This window comes from Melospiza georgiana, chromosome 10, assembly GCF_028018845.1.
Source record: "Melospiza georgiana isolate bMelGeo1 chromosome 10, bMelGeo1.pri, whole genome shotgun sequence".
Lineage (NCBI taxonomy): Eukaryota > Metazoa > Chordata > Aves > Passeriformes > Passerellidae > Melospiza > Melospiza georgiana.
The window spans coordinates 14,149,558-14,175,762 of NC_080439.1; the positions used below are offsets into that span (position 1 = coordinate 14,149,558).

At 39.7% G+C, this 26,205-nt stretch overlaps 1 protein-coding gene across 1 annotated transcript in view; it reads left to right on the top strand.

Moving 5' to 3' along the window:
- Positions 1–26,205, top strand: part of SLC9A9 (solute carrier family 9 member A9) — a 171,983-nt gene that overhangs the window by 22,181 nt on the left and 123,597 nt on the right. Inside the window, exons 5-6 of the mRNA XM_058031120.1 lie at positions 16,510–16,625; positions 25,274–25,379. Of these exons, the coding sequence (XP_057887103.1) occupies positions 16,510–16,625; positions 25,274–25,379 (222 nt within the window). The remainder of the gene's footprint in view (positions 1–16,509; positions 16,626–25,273; positions 25,380–26,205) is intronic.

Here is a 26,205-nt window from a genome sequence, read left to right on the forward strand (position 1 = left end):
GTAGGGGGTCCTGCTCAGGTACTCCACCAAGACAAGAAATTCATATAATTAGGAATCCATCTGTCACTGCTGTCCCCAAGCACTCCCTTGGTGTCCCTCACAGCACAGTCTGGCTGACAGCATGTGGTGATGCATGTAGTCAAGGAACATCATTATCTCTCCACTGTGCCTCAGTTTTTCTTGTAGATTCTTTAAACCTGGCTGTTCTTCCAATAAACTGATCTGGGAGCTGCAGAGCATCCAAGCAGATTGCTTCCACGTCAGTAGAGCACTGGTAGCAGTTCAACACATTTCCCAAAAATTGCCCACAAATGCTCCATGAAGGATAAACAGTTCCACAAAGCTTCTCAGATAATGTTCTCCCTGATTACAGAGTCTCAGGAGGGCTTTTGTGCCAAGGAGAAGAAAATGCCACACCTTGAGGTTAGCTCCTCCTGGGCTCTAAACAAAGGTGTCCATAGCCACACTGTTCAAAACTTTTTCTCCTCTGTGTTCTTCCTCCTCTCATTACTGGCCCTTGTGTGGCTTCTGTTTTGAAAAAATGAATTATTCAGCTGCCTACATGTCTTTTTTGAACACCAACCAGCTCCATTGTGTTACAAGGACAAAAACCTTTGGTAACAGCCAGGACAGATGGCTGAAGCCCGGCAGCACATTTCACAGGAGTGCCACACCTCTGTGCTATCAAACCTGGCTTTATTTACAAACCTCCTTATCTTTGATATTTTAATTATACTGCCACTCTTGAGGATATTCTTGGTGCACAAAAGCATCATATTGAATTATTTTTAGTGCCACATTAAGACAAAAAACTGGGAAACACGATCCAGATGCAAACTAAAAGCTGAACAATCCAAAGAATAAAAGCTATGTAGTTTAATAAAAATCTTGTTTAAGGACTTAATATTTATCTTTTGCTGAGTTTTTAATATGTTTGGGATGGAAACACTGCAGTATTATTCAGCAAATATCCCTGCTGGAATACTTTTTTCTTGCCATAGTGATACTATGTAAGCTGTGCTATCTCAAGGGAATATGTAACAGTGCAGTGCCAAGATGCTGTGCTGAGGTATCTGTGCCTTCAAACTTCTTTTCCTGCAGGGTTTTCTGCCTCTAAAAAGATCTCTGAGCTGCTTTCTCACACTTCTTTGATCTGTTTGATCATTATATTCTAACCCGTTATTAATTTCCTCTTGCTGGCCCGTTTTGAAAGCCTCATGTATGATTTCCAGTTGATAAAATTGTCTTTGGGATGCCCTTGTTCTCCCACTGACCGTCATCACTCAGGAACAGATGCTGGGAGGCAGAGGATCTTTCAAATGTATGGAGGAAGACTGGGAGGAGAACGCCTGGAGGCAGATTCAAGCACTTGGAGGGGAGTAGTCACACACAGCAGTGTTAGCTTGCTTCAGGGAGGGAGGGCAGCAAGAGCTGAACATCAAAGTGCAATGGAAATGTAAAATCCTTAGTTCTGTGATTCCTCCTTTCATCTGTCCTTTTTCTCCTGGCAAGGTGTTGCAGGCAGTTCTGCTTTCTGTGCCACCGAATAGACTCAAGCTTCAGTGAATGTAAATGGAGCCCCTGGATCCGTTTTTGTATCCTTCAGAAGTTTTAACACTCTCTGAAATTAATTTCAGATTGGATATTTTCAATCAGCAAAAGCAGGCACAAACAGTGTTTCTAGGACAAACAAGGCACAGGTATTCTTCAGACTCAAGTTGCAACAAGATGGGGAAGAGCAGGAAAATTGGGAATAATCCATCCTAGGGGACTCTTTACAATACATTGCATGGTGGTGCCAGACTGGCATCTGGGACCAGCAGGATCCTGCCTTCCCATGGACACTGTGCCTCACTCCAGGCAGATCCAGGCTCGGTGTGCTGGGGCTCCCCAGCCTGGGTTCCATGGCCAGGCCAGGATCCCACCCTGGGGCTTCTCAGTGGGATCCAGATGTGTCCCCTGACCTCTGGCTGCTGGTGCTACTGCCTGCCTGCAGCCAGCTCTGCTGTGCTCACTCAGGTACAGAGCACACATTGCCATCACTGTCCCCTTGCTCTGCCCAAGGGAGTGGTGTCTCCAGTTTGGGGGTGTGAGTAAATCTGTAACATCTCTGTCAGCTCCCATAGACCAGTGTACACAAGAGACCACCACAAAAAAAAAAAAATGCTGCATAAAAAACACCTGACACCTAGTATGAAACATATATAAAGTTAACAAAGCAAGAACTCCAAACTGAAGGAAGTGGAGATCTCAAGACCAGCGTTAAAGTTTTGTCAAGAAAATCCAGAAATAATTACTAACTGAATTACCTGGAGCTATACCAACAGGCAGCATAAAACAATGCTTACTGATTTCTGAAGCACTCTTAAGTTTTGTGAGTAGTCCCAAATATTTTTCCATGAGTGAAGGCCTGGCCTGATTTAAGGACTTCTCTAATGTGACTTGAGCAGTATCTGATGAACTGAGGTTCAACCTATAGAAAAACTGCTACTGGCAAGCATTTTGAGTAATCAGTTGTCCATATGAGATTAAAGGGGCAAAAATATTTCTGCAACTTACAGCTTACAGTGAGGTCTAAATAGACCCTCTGTAAACTGTTCTTGTGCTGGGCTGACCCTGCTGACCCAGCAAAGCTGCTCTGTCCCTGCCCTCCTCAGCTGGACAGGGCAGAGAAAATGCAATGAAAAGCTCTTGGGTCAAGATAAGGGCAGGGAGAGATCACTCACCACTTACTGTCACAGCAGAAGTGACACAACCTGAGGAAATTACTTTAACTTATTACCAATCAAATCAGAGTATGTTAATGAGAAATAAATACAAATCTTTAAAAAACCCTTCTCTTTTCCCCCAGCTTAATGAGTCCCACATTCACTCCCTTCTCCCCATGGCTGCACAGGGGCACAGGGAATGGGGGTGGTGGTCACTTCATCATACATTTCCACCTTGTCTCTGCTGCTCCTTCCCCCTCAGAGGGAGGATTCCTCACATTCTTCCCCTGCTCCAGCTTCCCATGGGCTCACAGCCTCCCTCAGGCACATCTACCTGCTCTGCCTGGGGTCCTGCAGGTGGATCTCTGCTTCTCTGTGGACCTCCAGGTGCTGCAGGGGCACAGCTGCCTCTCCTTGGGCTTCAGGAGGAATCTCAGCTCCAGTGCCTGAAGCACCTCCTGGCCCTTTTCATTGACCCTGGTGTCTGCAGGGCTGTTTCTCTCCATACCCTCACTCCTTTCTCCATCTGTGCAGGGTTTGTGCCCCTTCTGAAACACCTCATCACAGAGGTGCTGCCCCCAGTGCCAGTGGGCTCAGCCTTGGGCAGCTCTGTCCTGGAGCCTACAGTCATTGGCTCCACCAGAGATAGGAGAAGCTTCCAGCAGCTTCTCACAGCAACCACCCCTTTAAGCCACCCTTTAGTCCCTCTCACCACCAAAATCCCACCACACAAAGCCAGTACAGTGTTAAAGAAATTTGGCTGCAGCTGCTGTATAAAACCAGTCCCAGAAGTTACTGTAGTTCATGGTAAGCCATGCTCAGTGATGTAGTATCAGTTAATTTGTCTGTGTCCTCCCAATGAGGGAATGCACTTCAGTCTTGCTCATTTAAGAATATAATCTTTCTCTGATCTTTGAAGTGATGAAATGAAGGAGTAGATCATGGAGGCATAGAAATTAGAGCAGTAAAAGAGCTATTAGACTGTAGAGCTCATTATTCCACCCCTAAAAGGCTACTTTGCAGTTCATTCTTGGCTGCTTTGTCCAGTATACCTAAAACCCTGGGAGCATGGGAAGAATGAAGGGGCAATTCTACTGTGCAGAAATGTCAGTCCTTTTCTCTGCTTTGATCCAGCTATAGGATGAAGCAAAGCAGTAATTGCTGCCATTATAGAGAACAAATCTATTTGCATTTCTACAGTGCTTCAGCTCTAGCTGTGAATGCCTAATCAGTCCTATTGCTGGAAAAATATTTTCCAGCCTCTTGTCAAATCTCTGTCTGATTGCAGTGCATTACTGCAAAGCCACTTCACCCATGCCCTGGTCCACATCACCACAGGGCTGGGGGAGAGTTTTTGAAGGCAGTGCTGGTGGGTAGGAAATAATACAGCAGTGTCTGTCAGTGCTTCAGCAACTGGAGCTCTAACAGAATCCTGCCCAGTGTAACATGCAAAGTTGTTTGGGTTTCTAGAACTGTAAAACCCTAAATAATGGGTGTGGAAAGATCCCCTTACACACCTTTGCAGGAATAGTAATATTTACCCCAGAATCCATGCTGGCCTTAGCTTAATAATCACATTGCATTTTCCTCACCCAGACTTGCCCAGCAGTTTTTGACTTCAGGCTGTTTTTCATTCCCTGTTCTGCATGCTTTATCAGAGTGATAAGCACTATCAAGCCACTGCTACATCCTGATGCTGCACAGTGTGACACATACTTGTAGATTTACCCTGAATCCCAATGAGTTGCACCTGCTTTTTTACTAATCAGCAGTTTTGTTCTGCCTTCACAAACCCTGGAAATTTAAGGACAGTTTAAGCTTAGTATACAGTTCTCAGGACTGATAAAGCTGCTTGGTTTCAATCACCCAGCACATAAGTGTTGTAATTTGGCCAAATCCCATATATTTGTCTTATTTACACTTGTATTTAATTTGGTATGTAATGTACGTCACTCAGACAAAAATCATTTGTCCCATGATGTTTTACACACATATTTAAGAATTTTATCTCCTGTAATCCACTGTCACTGTTAGCCCTGTTCCAAAGTCAAAATCATTTAATCTAATATCTCTATCTTTTCTCATCAAAAGAATCCATTTTTCATGTATTTACAAAGTAAATTTTTCCATGAGAAAGCAGCCAGCGCATCACAACTGCATTTCCATTTAATGAATTTAATTATCATTCATTCGCCTCGCCCAGGAAGCATTTAAGGCAATTTTCCATTTAATCATTTCCACTAAAAGCTACAGCAGTAGCTTGGGATTTTAAGGATTATCAAACCTCATCCTGTAGAATGGGAAACTTTGTTAAATGAGACACAACAATCATGACAGATCCTGTACTGGGAACAGTGTGTCCTGTAACTGGGCATGGGCATTCCTTGGTTAGAGAAGTGACCTCCATGAGATGCACCAAATCAGTCTGTCCTACAGATGTCACTGCCACAAACTGGTCAGGAATGCTGTGGTAAAACTTTCTTTTATACATCCACCTTTTGCCTGTGTAAGTCTCCTTATCACACCCCAGTACTAGAAAACTAAAATATATTTATTTAGAAGGTTTTTCTGCCTTCAGGGGAAAGGAAATGAAAACCTGGACAGGGAGTGAAGTAGATCTTGACACATCTGTAGATTTATGCTAGAGGTTCAATCATATATCCTACTGGATCCTATAGGTTTATATCCTAAATCTCAGAAGGAATAAGAAATAACTTCCACCTACTGCCTTCTGCTAGCAATAACTAACCAAATGTTTTGGCAATTCCTAAGCTTAAATGGGGTCTGTCCTTGGCTGCTGTCAGTGAGGAGCATGGATTCAGGATAGAGCCACAGAGCATACACTTACTGCTGTGTGGGTGGGCTTTGTGCAGTGTCAGCTATAGTAAAAGAAGGGAAAAAAGAATTCTACAAAGGGCTTTTTATGTGCTTAAAGCATGTGAGGATCTCCCTGGTATGTCCAGGTCTGACAGAAAGCATCTTGTACTCTGAATATCTAGAACCTTCTTGGGAGTGGGGACAGGATGTTTCCTTGGCATTTTCATCACTACTTTGAGCTTGTCCAATTGCTCACAACACATTTAAAAGCAGAGGATTAGGGAATTACTTTTCTCGTCCCACTCTTCACACTCCACAAACAGCAATGCCTGATGTTCCACGTGTTTGGTTATTATGAGTCTTTGCCGCAAGGGATTTACCATGAAAATGCTGCACCTTTTGAAGCTGAAGGTGGATATTTTTGGCAACCAACATGGCAGAAATTTTTGGGACCTTTTAGGCCAGTCACTGGCATAAACCCCGAGGCACTAGAATGGACAAGGAACATAGAAATGTAAACTTGTCTTTCTTCCCTCTTGTTATCCAAATTCACTCTTCCTCCATTCCCAGAGCTGCCCAGGTCTTTGCCATACACATTTTGAGGCATCAGATAAAAATGTCAAATCTTCTGCACATCATTCTCATTATCATAATTAGCCATAATTAAAGAACAGATACATATTTGATGCACTTTGATATAAAAATAACAAAACTAGAATGAAGAAACAACTGTGTGCTATGGAGAAGAACCAACACCACTGTGTGAAGGAGCTGACTGAAATATTTGTGTTCTACTGGCACTGAATCCATGTGATTCAGTCTGGTGGGGGCTCCCACAAGACAGCAGACTCCTCTGTAGGGCACTGATACTTGTCAAACTCATTATTACAGCTTCAGAAGCCACAAACCTATTAGTAAAACTGTTTAAAATAAAAATACAGTAGCACAATAGTAGGCTTCTGGGGGACCCTGCTCCCACTCTTACTGTATTAAAAACCATTTCTGTCTGGCACACCAGTTAAAGATAACTGTATAAGCAGGAGATAACCTGCTTGCCACAGGGTAAATGTTTTGAAGCTCATGTGCTGCTGACTCATTCTGAATCATATCACCACAAATACTTCCACCCCAAGAAGTTATTTATTGGCTTGGAAGGTTTCTGTTTCTGAAAGTTCATCACAGTAGTTTCATGTCACTTTAGGCCTACCTGCAAGCCTGTGCATCAGTTCATTTTTCTTTCCCAGCCAGAAAAACCTGTTTTCATTGAGCAATGACCATTGTTGCACATCAATACTCTTACATCCCTAGAAACAGCAGCTAGCCTGGGTACAGGAAATTTTATCATTCACCTCCATCTTTGTTCATCAGAGCAAGGATTCTGCTTAAAAATAAACCCAAACTTGAAATGTTTGTTAAAAGTTGGATGTGTTTATTTTCCTGTCTATACAGTTACAGAAATTCTCACACTTTCAGAGGTCTCAATTTTAGATTTCAATTACTGAGGCACAAGATCCAAATCCCAAGATGTAACCACACCCTAATTTAGAAATGCAGAACTTTAGTGTTTTAAAGTTGGTTGATATTCCAAAGTGTTCCCTATTTCTAAGGGAGACAGAACCAAGCCCAGGTAGGCACCTGGAAACTGTCAAGCCTTGGCAATATCCCTTTCTGTCCTAAACATATTTAACTTTTTCATCAAACAATAAATTTTACATTTGAAAACTGCACTAACTTAAATGCCTGCCAAGGGTACCTGGCAATCTTCATTTATAATGCAGGTATGAATTCCTCTTTTCTTTGTTCTTGAGCTACTTGTACCACTGTTTGACTGAGCTAATCCAATAAAAATGCTAAAACTGTTTCAAACATTTTTCTTTATAGTTCATTTCATGCCCTATTTTACAGCAGGCTATTCTCTAATCCAATTTACATTATTCTGAAATCACAAACTGCTCCTAATTACCTTTTAATGATAATACAAGCTAATTTACAGGAAACATCAGGTGCTGCAGTGAAAACCTATTGTAGAAGTTCCTTGCAAATGAGACCATGGGGTTTATGTATTTTGATATGAAATATTAAATGAAAATATTTTCTTGTTTTATGTGTAAAATTCAATACTTACACTGTAGTTTCAAATGTGGGGCAGAAGTGTTGCTGTTTCAGAATCTTTGGAGGAGTTAATTCTGAAATTTATAGAATAGCTGAATTATTCATTAATTAGTTCAGCATGAATAACAACCAGAAGCATGAGTCTGCCTTTATCATAGATTGATAGCAGTTAGGATGCAGCAATGTTTATATACTTGGAGAGGGAGTTCAAAACATTATTGGCTCTCACTTTCTTGAACCAAAATAGTTTTCTTGTGAATTTCTCCTGGATCAGACTTGTTTTTTTCCTTTAATCACTCAGATCTCAAAGGTTTGAGGACTTTCCATAGACAGGTCTTTATATTACATTCTTGACTGTCCTGAAAACTATTTCTGAAAGTAGGATTTTTCTGTCATGTGATGTTCTGAAGAAAGCTCATAGAGTTTTCTTCACACATACAATATTCCCGAGGTTGAAAAGATAAAATTATCCTCATATATCCCTCTGTCAATATAATAATAAGGTGATATACAGTGATATTAAATGTTGGCGCATTTGAAGCTTGAAAGGTGAAGAAAACAGATACAAAGTTTTGTTCTGGGTCCACAGCTAATCTGAGACACTTAGTGCTATCAGATGTGGTTAAAGCCATGGATTTAGCAGAGTCTTTAATATTGAAGTCAGACATTTATGTTGATAATGGGATGGGATTAGGGGTCTTAACATTTCAGAATACAAAGCACCCACTCAGCTGAGAACTACAGAGAAACTTCTCGTATTGGAGGCAATTTTCTGAGCTGCAACAGGTTTTCTTGAACTTAAAAAACCCCTAAATGTTTAGACCAGACTAAATTCTTCAGAATGTTGACTTCTTGTAGGTAAAGCAAAACCTTGCATGTTCTGATTGCCAGAATTATGGTAATCATTGGAGTATGTCATTGGTGAATTCATTGCTGACTGAAGGAGCCAATTAACCAGTGAACCCAATTTACCCAGCCCTGAGTGACTTTGTGTGTTAGCTCAGGATGTGACAACAGTTGTGTCATCTGAGAACTCCAAGTTATTGACATTTAATTACATTTAGATAGTAGATAATACAATCACTGCCTTTTTTTCTCTCTGTAAACTAGCTATCTTCAGTCCTTTTTTCCTAATGAAAGTCTCTTGGTGTCACTAATATTTTTTTAGAATGCCACCACCTTCTGCAAAACAGTGAATTAGGAATTTCTAAAATAATTTACATTACTGTACCTGGAAGATCTTATGTCTGCTTTTTCTAGATTTAATTTTTACTGTCATGAGGATATCTGTCTCAAAGTATGTATGTAACACTGTCAGTAATTCATCCCTTTTTCAAAGGTTCTCTGAATTTATGACACTGAGTAAAATAAATCTTGAGGTAATGTTTAAATTTGTGTAGTGCAATAAAATATTAAGTGGCACTATGATTGGGACACAGTACAGTTGACAGTGTTTCATGGCTCATTTACCCAAGTAATTATTAAATTCTACTCAGCACTCTGAGATCAAGTGCAGGTTTTTCATTGCAGAGGTTCAGGTTGTTATGCATATAATGCATAATGGCTCTAATTTAAGTGGAACTCAGGAACACAGGATCCTGAAGCTGTGTTATATTCATTAGAGAAGTATTAAAAATACATTAAATTATAGCGTGCCGTCGTGAGTGGTGGTGAATTGCTTTGTATGTCTGTGGTGCACACTGTTGTAAACCTCTAATAGAGTAAGGGCTATTTCAAAGTCAGCTGAAAATAGAGATAAGAAATTTTAAAAAACCAAACCATGCAAGACCATTTATTGACAGTTTCCAGTGAAGATTGGTGACCTCAACTAACTTTCATCTCATGTGTGTTCATGCCTTATCCCCTTTTTATTCACTCCTCACTTTTGCTACACTGTTAGCATTTATCAGCAAAATCTACAACTGTATCTTGAAATTTTGAACATGGGCAAAATGGGGTTTTTTTCCATTTTAAAGGAAAGCATCTTTGTATTTCAGTAATTCAACCCATGGTAGAACGTACTACAGAAGACAAACCAAAATAAAATTCATACTGACATTTAGCTATTCTTTACTTTCATGAGGACAAATCCATAGGAAGATATTTTTAGTTAAGCAAAGGCTCAGGCACTGAGGCTTTCTGAGCGCTCGGGCCTTCTGCATAATCTTGTTCAAGCCAGTCCTAAAGCCTTGAACACAAATATGGTTGGTCATCTCTTAAGTGAAACAGCAGGGCATGACAGCCCTGCCATTTTGAAGCCTCTTTCAGATCTCTTCACTTTTTCTATTACCAGTGGCCCCCAAATTGACTGATATAGAAACCTGGGCTGCATTTTTTTATTTACATTACAACCTGTTTGCTTGATTGAGTAACTCTGAGCAGCCTCACTTTCCAAAATTCCAGTGACACAGGACTGAGGAGCTCCCTGTGGACCCAAGGTTACTGGAACACAGCCTTTCTTTCCCTGCCTCTGAGGTGTAAAGTGTGTTTCTCTCCATTTAGCCTTCCCATCCCAACTTGTGATGTAAGAAGCACACAGAAGATGATCTGTGACTGCCTCCAAAATCTCTGTGATAGATCTTTGGCAGTGCCATTGGGAAAAGCCAAGCCGAGGCTCCCTGAGCACAGCAGGGTACCTGGAGCTGTGTCAGATCTGCTGAAGCTCTGTGAGAGCTGCAGCTCTGTAGCTCTAATGCTCAGCTCTTGGACAGTCCCTGTGCCCCAGGTAACTGGGGATGCAGTGATTTGTAAAGCCAGGCTCTTTTCTGATCTCTGTTATTTCTATAGCCAGAGGGGTTTTCTTCTTGTGTGATTTATACAGAATAACTTTAGGTAATGTTACTATTGCTTTATTGTTACCTGACACACTTCAGTGAGGTTTTCTCATGCTTTGATTAGTGAGAAAATGATTTTTTGGAGAAAAGCCCATGATACTACCCTTTCTAGTGACAAAACTGATTTAAAAGAGAACTAAAAGAAGGAAGTAGTAGCACATAGAGCAATTTGAAATAATGGATCACTGCAGCCAGAGCATTCGATATGAAGAATTCTATTATGTGGGAAAAGTTATAGAAATATATTGGTATGTTAGAAACAGAAAGAGCAAAACAAAGAAACAGATTTTTAATTTTCATCTCTACTATTTGTGTTTTTCAGCATATATTTCAAGTTCTGAAAAATTACTTTTTATTTCTACTGTGGTATCAGTCAATCACTATGATACTTCAGATACAAGTGAGAATAAAATCATCCCCTTTTCCTATTGTTAGTTTATTAATATCACTACTTGTGAAAAAGAAGAAATGTGAAGGAAGAATTTTTTTTTTCATCCTTTACTTGCATGATTACAATCTGTAGCTATGTTCAGCTGGCTTCAAGCTACAAGATAATCATGTCTAGATAGGGCAAAATTCCTTAGGGAGTTAGACTATGAGATAAAAAATTCTCTGCAGGCTAGAAAACATATTTGGTAAGAAGGATGTAAATTACAAGTCTCTTCCATGCTACACAGCATAATTGCACAAACACTTTAAATCTGGAATTATGTTTTTAAAACGTTTAACACAATAAAGACCCATGGTGAGATTCAGCAGTGATAATGCAATGAATAACAAAGCTGAAGAAAATGCAACTGCTGATAAAATCATCAGGCAGATGGGGCTATCTGTATTGAGGATACAGGGGATGTGTGTGTGCTGTATATCTTCACTTAGCAGGTTCTGTTACATTCTATTTATGTCCCCTAGAGCTTTAAATTAGGAGGAGATTCTTTTCAAACTGGTAGGTTTCCCCATGTTAGTTTGCATGAGAGGATGCAGTTAGTTTTCAAAGAAGCAGTAGCCTATAAACTAACCTGCCAATATGTATTTATTGCCATAATTTTTTCATTTTGCTCCATTGCAGAGGGATAGGTGCTGTGATGCCAGGTCCTGCAAGCTGCAGGTGTGGCTGGGATTTTTAGGAGGCAAAGCTCAGCACAGATTTCTTGCCTGACTACACCAGTGAGGCATATTTTTTACCACAAGGGATTTAAAGGATTTTTTTCAATTTGCATCTGTCTCATCTCACATGTACCCAAGGTACCTTCTGCACTGTCATCTTGTCCCCTTCGTGCACTGTTCAGAGCTGCTCCCAGCAGTTCTTTTAGATACCCCTGCAGTCTCACATGCCAGGGGTGCTGCTCCCAGGCTCTGCCTTGGGAACAGCCCAGCCCCTGCTGTGTGCCTGCCTGTTGGGTGTGCTGTGCTCACTGCCTGTTACTCACATGGCCTTTCTCGGCCTCCCAGAGGACCAAAACTCCTGCCAGCCTTTCAGCCTCCCTGTCTTGAAGACTCTGGTATCTTTTCCCTTCGCAGTGTGCTGTGATCCTGTTTATGACTGCTTGCAATGCTTCTGTCCTTCGCATCTTTCCTGCAGCCTCCCCATTCTGCATCAGACATACCCCACCTCCTCTGCTCCAAAACTACCAATTATCTCTCCTCCACTGGCAGTTTGCTGAAGAGGTTTTGCTATTGAGAGCTTTCTGACAAGAGCTTCCCAAAAACCCCCAAAGCAATTTTGCTCTCTTTTCAGATCCCTTAAAACAGATGCTACTAAAGGAAACACTTGCAAACAAAAAAAAAAAAAAAACCCAAAACAAAAACAAACAAAAAAAAGCTTCTGTTGAGCTGCATCTAAAGCTCTTCCTGAGCACTTAGAAAGTTTTGTGTGTAGTAATTACTCTTTAAAGGCCTTTGGAGATGGCTTTTTTTTCCCCTCTACATGTAAACTGCAGCTAGTCCAGGGATGTCCCAGTCCCAGAAAAGCCTTCCTGGAGAGCAGCTTTATAAACAAACTCACTGGAACCTCCCAGCAGTACACAGACAGCCAGTGTGCTTTCCAAACTCCTTTCCTCAGCATAGCAGAACTGTGCTAGTGAAAAAAAAGGACCCTGCACAAATGGAGACTCTTCACCCTCACTTTTTTACACTAACGAGCTTCAAAGTTCAGTCTGGCTTCAAAAATCTAAGGACAACCCAATGCTCAGAATAATTAAAGCCTTGAAGAGTTTTTCTGGTTCTTCAGTGTCTGTTACTTAGATCTATTTTTGTTAGTTTTGTCTTTTAAAGGGGGGTTTTGTGTTGTTGGGCTGAGATTTTGTGTGGTTTGTGTGGGTTACTTGCTGGTTCATACTGGAAATTGTGGTGGTTAAAGTTCAGTTTCCCAGAAGAGTCTTACTTCAGCAAGTCAAATATTTATATGGTGTCTCCTCTACTGTGTAATGACAGCATTCTATGTAGCATTTTTTCGTGATGAGGCACTTTGTGAGTGCCAGACTTGTGTAATATGGAAAATTCTGAATTCTCATGTGTTTCATTATATTACATTACTGTTTTTCTCTTTTCCTGCTGAAGTGGTAAAATACTTGCTCTAACTTGATGGGCTCCTCCCCAGACTTTAAAAATATGTTTGGGTGTAGAAAATGTCAGAGCCCCTGCAGCAAAGCTAATATGCATTTTATTCTTCTGTTTTCTTTATGACAGTTCCAAGTCTATGACAAATCAGTTATTCACATTTTCTGAAGAACCAAACCATTACTAAGTCCAAGTGAGAAGTTTTCAGCAACTTTTAATTACTGATCAATTTAGCTGCAATTTGTTTCTAAAGTATAATGTTTCTGATAATCTGCTTTCTGATCACAAAAATACATTGCTGAATTTGAAGATTTATTCATGACAAAAAGAAGTTATAAGGAAGTAGAACAATTCCAAATCAACTCCCTGCTCTGTATTGAGTCTATGTAGCTTCTAGAACAGACATAAATACCTAGATGCAAAAAAAAAAAATTGCATTGTTTGGCTTTGTCACCTAGCAGAATTTGAGACACACAAAGCTAGAGAGACAGAGGGAAAAGAATTTGACTTCAAAGTGTAGGCTTAAGGTCAGATTTCCATCACCCAGGATAGGACCCCTGGTGCCTGGTACCACATCCCACTGTCGCATCCATGCACATTCCAGCTGCCTAATTTAATGAAGAATGGCTCATTATGAGCAAGGTGGAGTAGCTTGTAGGAGCTGGGACCCTGTTTGGCATCTGAGTGTAGGAAAAATAAGTGGGGTGAAGCAAGGTTTGGCTGTGAGGCTCACATGTCCTGCTCAGTCAGAACAGAATGAAAGGGACTGTAAAGTGGAACCACCTCTTTTCCCTGCAGCTCTGGGCTTTGTGAGAGTCAGGATGTCCCTGCAGTTCTCACTGCAGACAGGCCATTCATCAGTTTGTGAATCCCAGAGGATCCCTAGACAAGCAGGACATGCTGGACACACAGAGTGCTGGACAAACCCCCAAAAACCTCCTGGGAGTTGAGAGGCTTTGTGGACCAAAGTGCAGCAGGGACCTGAGGCAGCAGCTCTGAGGACTCAGATTTTCAACAGAAGTCTCCTCTCCTAAGTCCTTGCCCAGCTCTGTGCCTCATTATTTTTGTTCCACAGAATCCTCCCCACTGCTTCATCTGGGGAGAATGAAGGGACACTATCTCCTGTGGTAAATACACTGCTCTAAATGATGCACAGTTCACAGTATAAATGCAAAATCCAGGCTTATACAGAAAGTAGCTCTTACTCTATAAAATTATCAGGTAAGGATCATTTAGAACACAGATATAAAGATCTCACATTTTAAGAGGCAAGAATTTTACCAAGGCATTTGCAATACAGGTTTTTAAAAAAATGTTTTCAAAAAGTGTATAAAATTGTTTTGCAGTATTATTTTAAAATTAAGATTTTCAAAGCCACATTGAAAATTGGAGTTACACTGATTTGCCACCCAAGTTCTGTTTCCTTTACACTGCCCTGAAGATCTCAGTTCTGAAATTCTAAAACAATGAAAAATAGAATTTAGCATTCTCTATTAGTGAAAAAGATGATTTCACAGACAGGAATTGGAAATAGAAGTGCTATCCTACTCAACAGATTCAGAGCTTCTTATGTTGACTCTATTGGTGTCAATAGCCTGCTCTGTGTCAGCAGTGAGCTCTGGGTGGGAACATATTCCCATGGGACAGGAACATTCCATAGGAAATTCAGAGTCACTGATGCTTTGATTTATTTACAGCTTACTAATATAAATTTCATAAATTTTTTAACATATATTAAATGGATATTTGGTTAATAAGCAATCTGATTTACTGAAATTTGGTGTAAATTTGCTAAAATGATACTAAATGTGTCATATTAAATAACAGCAGCTCTAAAAATCAATAAGACTTTTTTTTTTTTACCCCAATTCTACTTTATAATAGCAGTAGTACCATCAGTGCAGAACATTTCCTTGGGATTCATGTCTTGCTGTCTTTGGGGTGTGCTTTCCTTCTTGTGTTTCCAGCAAGAACAGCTGTTGGGTACTACTGGATGATGTGTAACATCATTACCATTGGGAGCTCAGGTATCCACTGGGATCCATCTTTTCAATATCTAGAATTATCAGTACTAAATTTGCCAAATAGTAAGAACTTCCTTTTATTTACTATTTTTAAAATATTTTTAAATGAGGGAGAAGAGTATCTCTGGTCTAACCTGCAAGTAAGTTTAGACAATTATTTCTAAAAGACCTGGCTGTGCTCACTTCCATTACTGTGGCTTTGGATACAATTGAAAACTGGGAGAGCAGCACCACAGTCAGGTTTTGAAGGACTCATTCCTTAGAGCTGACAAAATTTTCTGGGGATAAGAAGACTAAGTTCACTGCAAGGTCTTGAGCCATTATTCTTTGGGAAGGGAGAGAAAGTGAGCTCATCAATCAAGGAGACCCAGAGCTGCAAACAGTGGTGTAGGGTGATTGCTGGTGAGCTGTTTGCTAGAGAACTTCTGTAAATATAGACACAAACACTCAGGGCCACTGGGGAAGGCTGTGCTGACCTCTCTGCTTCTCTCCTTGTGCAACGCAGCGAGCTTGGTGCAGTATCTGAAAGCCATTTGTAATTAACTCTCGGGCTGTTTGCTAATTGTGCTTTATCTGTCCCTCAGGTCAGTGCTCATGAGAATTCAGGAGCTCCTTAGGAGGAAAGCTGAGGGCAAAGCCTAGCTCAGGATGAGCATGCATGGAACTTGTTTAAATGATTGGTTTAGAGCCTGGAGTTAGAAGAGCACAATTGTCAATCTGTGTGTTTATGGAACAGGCATCGATTGCAATGGGGTTTCTTATTAACTAGACTGAACATGAATAATAACTGTAAAAATCTGCAACAGGTTCTAACAACAAGTGAATCTCTTTTTTCCAAGTTATTTCAAGATTCTAATTGGAATGCACATCTCAGAGAGCACTGTCTAGTTACATAAACCAGAGATAACATTTCCTGTGAAACTAGTGAGGCTGTAGCAGTGCATTTTGAAATGTGACTTTGTTGGCTCACTGTCACTGTTAGTTGTTAAATATGCCCACTTAGAGACCTTATGTGGAACTTTGAGTGCTGCTAACATTTAAAAGCTGATAGAATAACAAATTCATTTGGAAATACAGAGCAAGCCACAGAGCTGATAGTACAACTGCCTTTGTTTGAATGTTCTACATTAGACAAATTCATCTTAATAATGTCTTCCTAAGCTTACCTTATCTTCCCTTTTGAAAAATAAACAGCCCAAACCATTGTTCTTTGCTAACAGCAGATGAAAATTACCCAGAAAACCTTTGATTTGGAATTGTCTCTGACATTTCAATACAATATTTGACAGCTGAACAGGAAATAGAATTTTTATATTATACCAGTTTATGTTCCGTATTCATGTGATACATTTATTGAAAAGAAGCTGAAGAGAATAAGAACCTGTTTAATACTTTAAATTTAACATAAATATTACATTCTCTCTCTGAATACCAGTCTTATCCTTGCCCTGACAGGTTGATAATGTATGGCTTTGTGAAGGCTATGGTACACATTGGCCAGTTAAAGCAATGGGAATTCCACTTCACTGACTGTTTATTTTTTGGATCGCTGATGTCTGCCACAGATCCAGGTAACCATTTCAAATAAATTACTTTTTTAAAAGTCATAAGAGTAAATAAGAACTGTAGATGCCATAGAAATGTTCTAAGTCTCTGTTCTTGGGGTTTTTTTCCTTCCCTTAGCTGTTAAATACCTGGTATTTTGATAATCATAAGTCAATAAAAGTCCAAGTCAGCCCCTGAAATTCCTTGTGGGTTTTTAGTAGCTGGTTTTCCTAGGTTGAGATCACAAACTTTATAATTAAGGTTACTGAAAAGATTGGGAAAATGTTCTCTGATCTTCAGGACACCACCTGTTGCTTGCTGATATGAGAACTGCTGGAGCCTCATGGATAATATCACAACCTCCCATCCATGTGTGACCTAACCCCCTTTAAAGATATGGGGAATGGAGCATTCCAATTTGGCCATAGAAATACTGTTTATGTGATATCAATGTTCAGGATAAATACAACTCAAAAAACCAGATACCAAGAAATTGACTTGAATTTGCAGATGTGAGATTTAAAGCCCAAAGTTACAGTAAATAGCAAAGGCTGGGAAGCAGAATCAGTCAATTTTGGAATCAAAGAATTACAGAATCATTAGGATTTGGAGGGATGTCTGGAGGTCTTCTAGTCCTACCTTCTAATTAAAACAGTCTAATCTCAAAGCTAGCCTAGCTTTCATAGATCTGTCCAGGTTTTGTTATGTTGAAACTGTCAATAAGAGTACTCAGATATTAAAAGTATTGCTATTTGCAACTGTGGGAACACAGTAAAGGAGAAGGTGAACAGATATTTTTTCGAGGTTATCTGCTAAGACAAAATACGAAAACTGCAAGGGTGCAATGGATTTTTGCAAAATTTTCAGCTGAGCTGTTATAGGAGACAGAACAGAACATTTTGTGATGTATGTGAAATTCTGCATTAGTGTTTAAAAACTACCCTTGAGCAGCTTCTCTGAGAGACTTAGGAATAAAGTTTTCAAATTCCTGCCTTTTAAAAGAAATGAGAAAAAGCAATATTGTTCTACACATTTTTCCAGTCTTTAAATGAAGTCTCAGTATTTAACAAAATATTTTGGGCTTGTGATTTATCATTCTGACAGCTTAAAAATACAGTATAAAACAGTTTGTTTCTACAAAGCCCGTTGGTTGCAAGGTTACTGTAAAAGCTGCTTGAAATTGTTGTTCTCAAATTAATCCACACATCCAATATGCTGCCACTTCTTCAGTCACCCAGCCATATTAATAAGATTCAGCACATGATTGAAGCCTATCCTCAGAGCAAGAGAAAAACACAGAAGTTGGAAGCACAAGGAAAACCTAGGAAAATAAACTGCTTATGGAATAAAAGCATCCTTACAATTTCCAAGTCTATTTCTTGATAGTGATATGAATAGAGTTTTGCAGCTGGCTTAGTTTCTCTTCCCATTTCCCAGTCCAAGAGTATTTAGTTTCACAAATGTTGACTTATGATGAGTAATGTATCAGACAAATGCACTGATTTTGATTATAAGAGTATTAAATCACCACTGATTAATCTAGAACAATCAAGAGGGAAAAAAAATCAACAAAACAGAAGCTCCTCTTACAAGGATTACTTTTCCCTTTGGCTTAAAAAGCTAAAGCTGCAGTTGAAAAACTATTTTTATTGTGACAAACTGTCATTGATTAATATTGTTTCTAATTACTTCTCTGCTTATATAGTCTGTGCACATCCAAGACTTTTTTAATGTTCAGTCTTGCTCCCTCTGCTATCAATTCACAATATTCTAAGTTGTTTCATGTGTTCACTAATCTTGTCCATAAATTTCAACCCCTCAAAGACTTAAGAGAATTTTGTTTTTCATTAATTAAATGGTTGACACCACTGAAAATATTTCATTATGGTTTAGGATTTGCTAGTGAATTATAATCTCAAGTGTGTAAAGAGCTCACTGGCATTCCAAAATCAGTTCAAATATGGCTCCCTAGCGAACTGATACATATTAGGGCATAAAATAATCAGTATAAAGATTTTATCTGTGATAACTAGGGTTCATTTGGGGTTTTTTTAAGAAAATTTTAGCAAAATGTTGTTAGTGTTATCAACAATCAATTGGTCTTAAGATGAAATAATAAATTTCTGTCAGATTTGCTACATGATTTTTCATTTAATTCTTCACTGTGTAGGATTATGAACTCATTTCAAAAAGAGACTTAATTTCCCTTGGCTGTGGAAAGCAATTAAGTCTCAAAAGATGCTAAAAATGGATTTGTTGACTTGACAGAAGTTGGTTTGATTGAGCTCCTTATTTGTGATAATAAAGATGACTGGTAGGTGTTTACATGTTAAACAAAGATTTTTAATCTCAAGGTAGTAAACAAACATATGCCAGGTAAAATTTTCTAGTATTTCTAAGAAGAAGGAAATAATATCACAGCACTCTGCAGGTTTTAGTTCTGAAGTTTATCTGAAGATTTTCAATCTAGGTATTTTGGCATAAAAATAATTTAGAATTGCTCTTATGTGCTGTGTGTTCTCTTCCATAGAAAACTAACACTTTAACTAAGATTAAGAAATTAATTTAGGACTGGATATACTTGGGCCTGTGTTTTCCATTATAGACTGTGATCCTTAAATATCAACAATACTTTGTGATGCTTCAAAAGACTTTCATGTCTCTAGAAAGGACAGTTAGAAACTTCAGGGACAAAACAAGGTCACTCTTGACCAAATAATTCATCTTAGGAGAACATCTCCTTCGAATAATTTATCATTTTCAGTGGAGAAAGTTTCTGATTTTAAGACTTCAGGTGAGAGGTTAAATTTTAAGAAATAGAATTTCTAAATTCCCAAATTATTCCTTCATTATTCTTGATTTAAAACATGACACCAGCATTTACATGTTTCTTTATTCTGATCAATAGGCATAATTCATCACATTGTCAAGGAAATCATGTCTTATTGTTTCATCTGCATAAACCAGCACAGATTTCCCTGTTTCACTGTTGAAAGAGTTGCCTTGTGTTAGCACTGGGATTTGGTTTCTGATGTGCCCTGACTCTGGGAGTGGTTTTGGGCTCCCTTCAGAGGTGGCGGGGCAGTTCCTGGCTGTGCTCTGTGCTCACACAGGTGTCCCTGCTCGGGAAGGGACTGGGGAGCCCCAGCTCTGGGTGCTCCTCAGAGACCTCAGTGCCACTGCCCCTCAGAGAGCTCAGTGCCACTGCCCCTCAGAGACCTCAGTGCCACTGCCCCTCAGAGAACTCAGAGTGCCACTGCCCCTCAGAGAGCTCACAGTGACACTGCCCAGGAGAGACCTCAGTGACACTGCCCCTCAGAGAGCTCACAGTGACACTGCCCAGGAGAGACCTCAGTGACACTGCCCCTCAGAGACCTCAGTGCCACTGCCCCTCAGAGACCTCAGTGACACTGCCCCTCAGAGAGCTCAGAGTGCCACTGCCCCTCAGAGACCTCAGTGCCACTGCCCCTCAGAGACCTCACAGTGCTACTGCCCATCAGAGACCTCAGTGCCACTGCCCCTCAGAGACCTCACAGTGCCACTGCCCAGGAGAGACCTCAGTGACACTGCCCAGCAGAGACCTCACAGTGACACTGCCCCTCAGAGACCTCACAGTGACACTGCCCAGCAGAGACCTCACAGTGGCACTGCCCCTCAGAGACCTCAGTGCCACTGCCCCTCAGAGACCTCACAGTGACACTGCCCCTCAGAGAGCCCACAGTGACACTGCCCCTCAGAGACCTCAGTGCCACTGCCCCTCAGAGACCTCTCAGTGACACTGCCCAGCAAAGACCTCACAGTGACACTGCCCCTCAGAGACCTCACAGTGGCACTGCCACAGGGCTTGGTGGCCAAGCTATCCCTGTGGCTCCAATGTGACAATAAACAGCACAGACCTGGCACAGGGGGGTAGGACAGGACCTCTGCCCCAGCCACCAAAAATACACAAACAGCACAACTCTGGGCAACCTCCAGGGCTGCTGCTAGTAACACCTTCTGGGCAACCACCTTCCCATCCAAAGACATACCTTTAGCCCTTTCTTTTGTTTTCTTTTCGAATTTTTGACATTTCAAGTATAGAAAACTGATTTACCTTCAGAGGGTTTGCTGAAGCACAGCTATTTCTGAGCTATATGAACTCCCTTACCTTTGGTCACATTGACAATCACAAGGCTCTTCCCTTTTTGAAGTTACTATGGTTACAGCTGAACTGGAGCTGTGGGTTGCACTGCTCTTGTTATTGATAAAATTGGATATTTATCAGAAAGAGCAGTTTCTGTTTCTCATAAAATCGAAGGATTTTGCATTAAGAAGCATAACGTATAAATACAACAAGGTAATGCATTTCAAACACTATGTAAGACGGTTTATAAATGTGTTTTAAATTAAAATATATGTCCTCTTTCATCTTTTTCACCACTGAACTAATCTGTGAGGGCTGTGACTTACTAATAGGGAAAGGAGTCTATAATTCAAATTGAAAACTTTATTTTTAGACAAAGTCAATAGGAAATAAAAGTTAGATTTCTCTAATCTTATTTTCTTCTCATTTGATACTGCACTCCTAAAAGAATTTAGGCCCATGAGCTATGAAAGACATTAATAGCTCTAGTCAGAAGACTGAGGTACAATAATACCAGTACTTTATATAATGCTGTAATTTATTTTTTGTTTCCCTATTCTTTTAAAAGTAACAGCAAAGTAGCACTGCATACAGTTAGCATAGGGATTGTTGTCATTCGGTGATTTTTCAGTTATAGATACTTTTTACAGGCATCTCTAACAAACCAGTTTGTTTCTACATTTGTCCAAAGACACCTTTCACAAAGCAGCTCCACAAACACTTCTTATGACTTGGGTACAACTGAAATCATCTTGGGCTTAGCATGTGACAGATGTTACCTCAGCCCATGAAGTCAGGGAAGAAGTGAATCAGACTTTTGTTGGCATAAATAAAATCTGTGAAAATCTTAGATGCCTATTTCCTGCTTCCCATCACTGAATTTTAACTGAAGTTCACAACCCCTTCTGAGTCAGCAGCTCTGGCACATGTTATTTCTGTTGGTGTCGGTTTTCCACTGCCACAAAAGGTGTTGGTGCTCCCCCAATGACCTGACCTTCCAGCCACTTCTTTACCCACCTCTTTTTCTGTCCTCATTTGCTTACACTGAAACAAGAGATGCTGAGTACTTTAATGAAAAGTAGTTGGTATCCTTGTAATACATGTTGTATCTAATGAATTATATGAGTCTTTAAGTAGTTAGCACACAAAAACCAAGCCCTACTCACTGCTGCTCTGCAGTGCCTTCAGAAAGCCAGGGGCCAAGCTGACTGCAGTGCAACATCTACAAACTTGACTTAGATATCAAAGTTCTCACAGACTGGACATGTTACTGTGGTGTAGGATTATTTTTAAATTATTTCCCTTGAGTTTTAAAGTCATCTGTTTGACAAAACATGATGTGACTTCCTTGGACATGATGACTATTCCTAGAGCATTATTCTGTCCAGAGGTAACTTAAATTAACTTTCTTCCATAGCAGAGCAGCACATCCCCTTTGATGTGGCCATTCTGACCCATGCCCAGAGATTCTCATAATTAATGAAGGCAAATGTGGTTATGGGGAAGTGCCCAGACAGTGGTGGTCAAAACAAGGTGAAAATGTGTCCTGGAGCTCTTAGAAGGGTGGATGTGCTAAGGATCCTGCAGACCTAAAGATCCTGTTCTTGTGCAGACACTATTTCTAATTTTCATTAATGAGTTGGCTAATGCAGCGGAGGGTGTTTCTTTATGGTACAATATTCTGCTGAAAGGAGATTGAAAACACTTTGAAAGGCATGGTTAGAATTCAGTATGATTGCTGTAATGATTTAAAATAGACAAGGATAAACGCTACTTGAAAAAAAAGCATCTTCATAGACAGCATAGACAGAAGTGAGCATTCACTTCTGAAAACAATTTCAAGTTTACAACCTATGAAAATGAGTCATGAGTACCAATACATAGCAAAAAAAAAAGGAAAACAGGATTTATTAACGTGTTCTACAGCATTTTCTCCTTTTATTTCTTGACAGCGAGTGTCAACTGCATTACTGGGACATGGTTTTAGGCACTGTATTTCAGGGAAGATATGAGCTGATTAGAGGGCAAGAAAACATTACTAAAGGAGGAGATTGAATGAAGTGAGTCATTTAGGGAGGAGATGTCTGAAATGAGTCTTTGAATAGACAAATTCTGCTGAAAGAAAATCAGAATAAATATGACAAATTTTTGTCTCTCATTAGGCTAGGAATGGAAATTGCAGACTTGAAAAGCAGGAGGGGAGATTTGGGTTAGACATGATTCAGGAATAATTGCATTTATAAATGATATGAATACTGAAGAGCAAGTTAGACTCCCTTGAGTTTCATGCAACCAGCATCATTTCAGTTCTTTGAAAACAAATCAGATAAATGTCTGTCAGCAGAGGTGGGGCTGAAGTTTGCTCTGCCTTGGGCCAGACAAGAGAGGGACAGAGCAGAGACCAGGACCCTTCAATCAGGGATAGGTAAAGAAGATCCGATAACCTCCCCTGGAAATGGGAAAACATTTGAAATGGAAGATATTTTCTGAGAACTGGGTGAACTGGGGAGTTTCTCCCAGAAGAGGCAACTGATGCATTACTGCCATTGCTTGCACTGATGCATTACTACATATTGCTTGATTTATTATTTTGCTTTCATTTGAAAATATTAAAGTAACATTTTTGGGGTAGAGTTGGAAGAGAAACAAGAAGAGAAAGTTGTTTATTTAGGAGGCAGGAGGAAGGAGAGGAATGTGTACGCATCCGTCTAATTGCCTTGGCCTGCTCCACACACACCCCAGCAGTACACTGACTTTGATTACTGTTTTCTTTGCCTTCTACCAGTATCACAGGGACTATTAACAAGAGCCCAAACTAATTAGCTAATAAGCAAAAGCTGAAAGTGGCAAATAGTTTTAGAAAACAAGTCTGTTTTTATGCCAGTGACATTAGAGAGCAGGAGACCAAACTGAGTCCACATTTAGCACATTAAGTCAGCATTGCTAATCAGGCAAAAACCTGAATATAGATGTTGGTGAACCAAGAAAATATCTTTTGTCAATAAAGCTTCTGCCTACACCTTTGAGCTATTCTGGGCAAAGAACTCTTTTCCTAGTTTAAATTATAACTGCAGTGGGAGTAGATGGGTAAGGTTACCAGGATGGTTAAATATAACTAGCTAATTTAAATATAGCTATATCAGCAAATGTTCAGCTACACACATCTCCTAAATTGTCTTCTGTAGAATAACACTTCCAAAATTCTTCAGAGATAACACATCAACAGAGATCACTTTAACATAAAATCTCACAGGAGAACTGAGAATCTATTTTGGGTTTATAAACTGATTTTGAGATTACATATATACTTAAGTGCCATTTAGAAAACCTTAGCAGCAATGCTTTGAAAGTTCCAAGAAATGTCATTAAGACAAAGCATAATCAGCTGGTCATGCTCTTGTATGAATTATCAGCAGTCATGTGAATGTAAAAGTATATTATTTTTATTTCTAAAATGTCAGATGTGAACATGGCATCCCAGAGGCACTCCTAATCTTTAGGATTCCTGGGCTATAAGGACTGAGTCAATTGCACAATTATGTACTAGAATGAGCACCAGTGAAGCACTGAGTTACCATGTGATTTTTAACCAGACAAGTAATTGGGAGTCTTTACATTAAATTCTGTTTGAAATTAGAAAGTTCTGCTTTGTCTATGCAAAGAGAAGATAATAAGAATTCAAATAAGACATACAAAGAACGCCGCCTTCTTCAGCTGGAGTTTTTGATATGCAAAATAGACCATAGGAAGGACTGTGATCCCCTGTCTGCAGGGAGGAGGGAAAAACAGAGAAGGCCTAAGGTAATATCTACAGGATTTAATTACCTGAATAGGAACCAAATACTAATACTCCTGGTGATGTGTGTCTAAATAATTTGCTCACCTTCAATTTAAATTCACCACACTGTATTTTTTCTATTGCACTGGTGAACTGAAAATCAAATATAGGGTATAAGTCAGGGAGAACGAAGGAACTTAAACTACTGGTATGCTGAAGGAACCTTAGAATGTGTTGTAGGTGTCAAATATCCTGGTCTGGGTCAGAGGCTTCCTGGGTACCATGAGCCACATCCTTGCTGAGCGTGGGGCAGGACAGGGTGGGCATGCTGCACATCCCTTAGTGGACACGTGTAACAGATGGGTAATTGTTATTATATCCTTCTTAAAACAGGTAGACCACTACTGATCACACACAAAATCCACAGCAAACCCAACTCTTTTCAGCACCCTTATTCCTCTGTGGTCACAAGATCGCAGTGCTTCATGCACAGTGACCATGCTGTGACATTTTCATTTCTGTAGGATTCTCTGTGTGAGAGGGAAAGCTTCTTCCTAACTCAGCTGCAGCAGCAAAACTCATAGACATAATTAATTTAAGGATCTCATATTTTCCAGTTGATCCTTCTTAACTCATTTTTATCCACTTAGGCAATTGCTCTTAGGCAATATATAGGACTGGGCTTCCCAAACCTGCATTCTAACATTGCTTTATTTCTTGAACTGCCAGAGGAACATGAAAATACCAACTCACTCTGCTTTCTTTCCATGCAGTGACAGTCCTTGCTATTTTCCATGAGCTGAATGTGGATACAGATTTGTACACACTCCTGTTTGGAGAGAGTGTCCTAAATGATGCTGTGGCTATCGTGCTGACACAGTAAGTTACACCCACCTCCATGCTTTACCTGGGGAGATCATTAAAGCTTTTCTCACTGGTGCCATTCTCACTGATATGGTTTGTTCAAGTACAGCTATATCATTTGAAGGTTTTGTTACAAAGATGTAGTTTTAGAATTTTTCTTGGTTTGTTAACACTAGAATTCCAATACTGCTCATAGCAACTGCATATCCAGAATGCCATTTTAGTTCATGTTCTTTAACCCAGAAAGCAGTACATTCTGTAAAATGTGAACTTAATTTATTACCATTTCCTTCCTCATCTAAACAAGGTATCTTGGAAAAAAAAATGCTAAATGAACATTTAGGACATAGAGCAACTATAAAATTCAAGACAGGTTCTTTTTATTTTTTGCAATTATTATTTCCCAATATTAAAACCACAAAGTGGAAGCTGGCAGAGCTTCAGCTGATAATATTATCTTAAATTTATATATAGCTTTTTTATTCTCAGGAATCCTCAAACAGATCACAAATGATGGGCCAAAATCACACAAGTATGTGCTGTCCTAAAAATATAGATGCTAAGTACATGATTAATGGGATCTCAAGTTTACTCCACTCTACATGCATTATATGCTTCCCAGAGCTTTGCCAGAAATACAAATAATCCTCTCAGATAATCTTAAAAGTAACAGAACTGCAAAGTCTAATTCACTTCTCCACGATGTTTGAAGGTGCTTCACAGTAAGCCTCAATTCAGTGCCAACTTTCTCCTTAAAACATGGTTCCTTGAACAAGGATTTATCCTATCCCTCAGAGTTACAGTGTTTACAGTAGTTAAAAGATGAGCTTAATATTTTGTC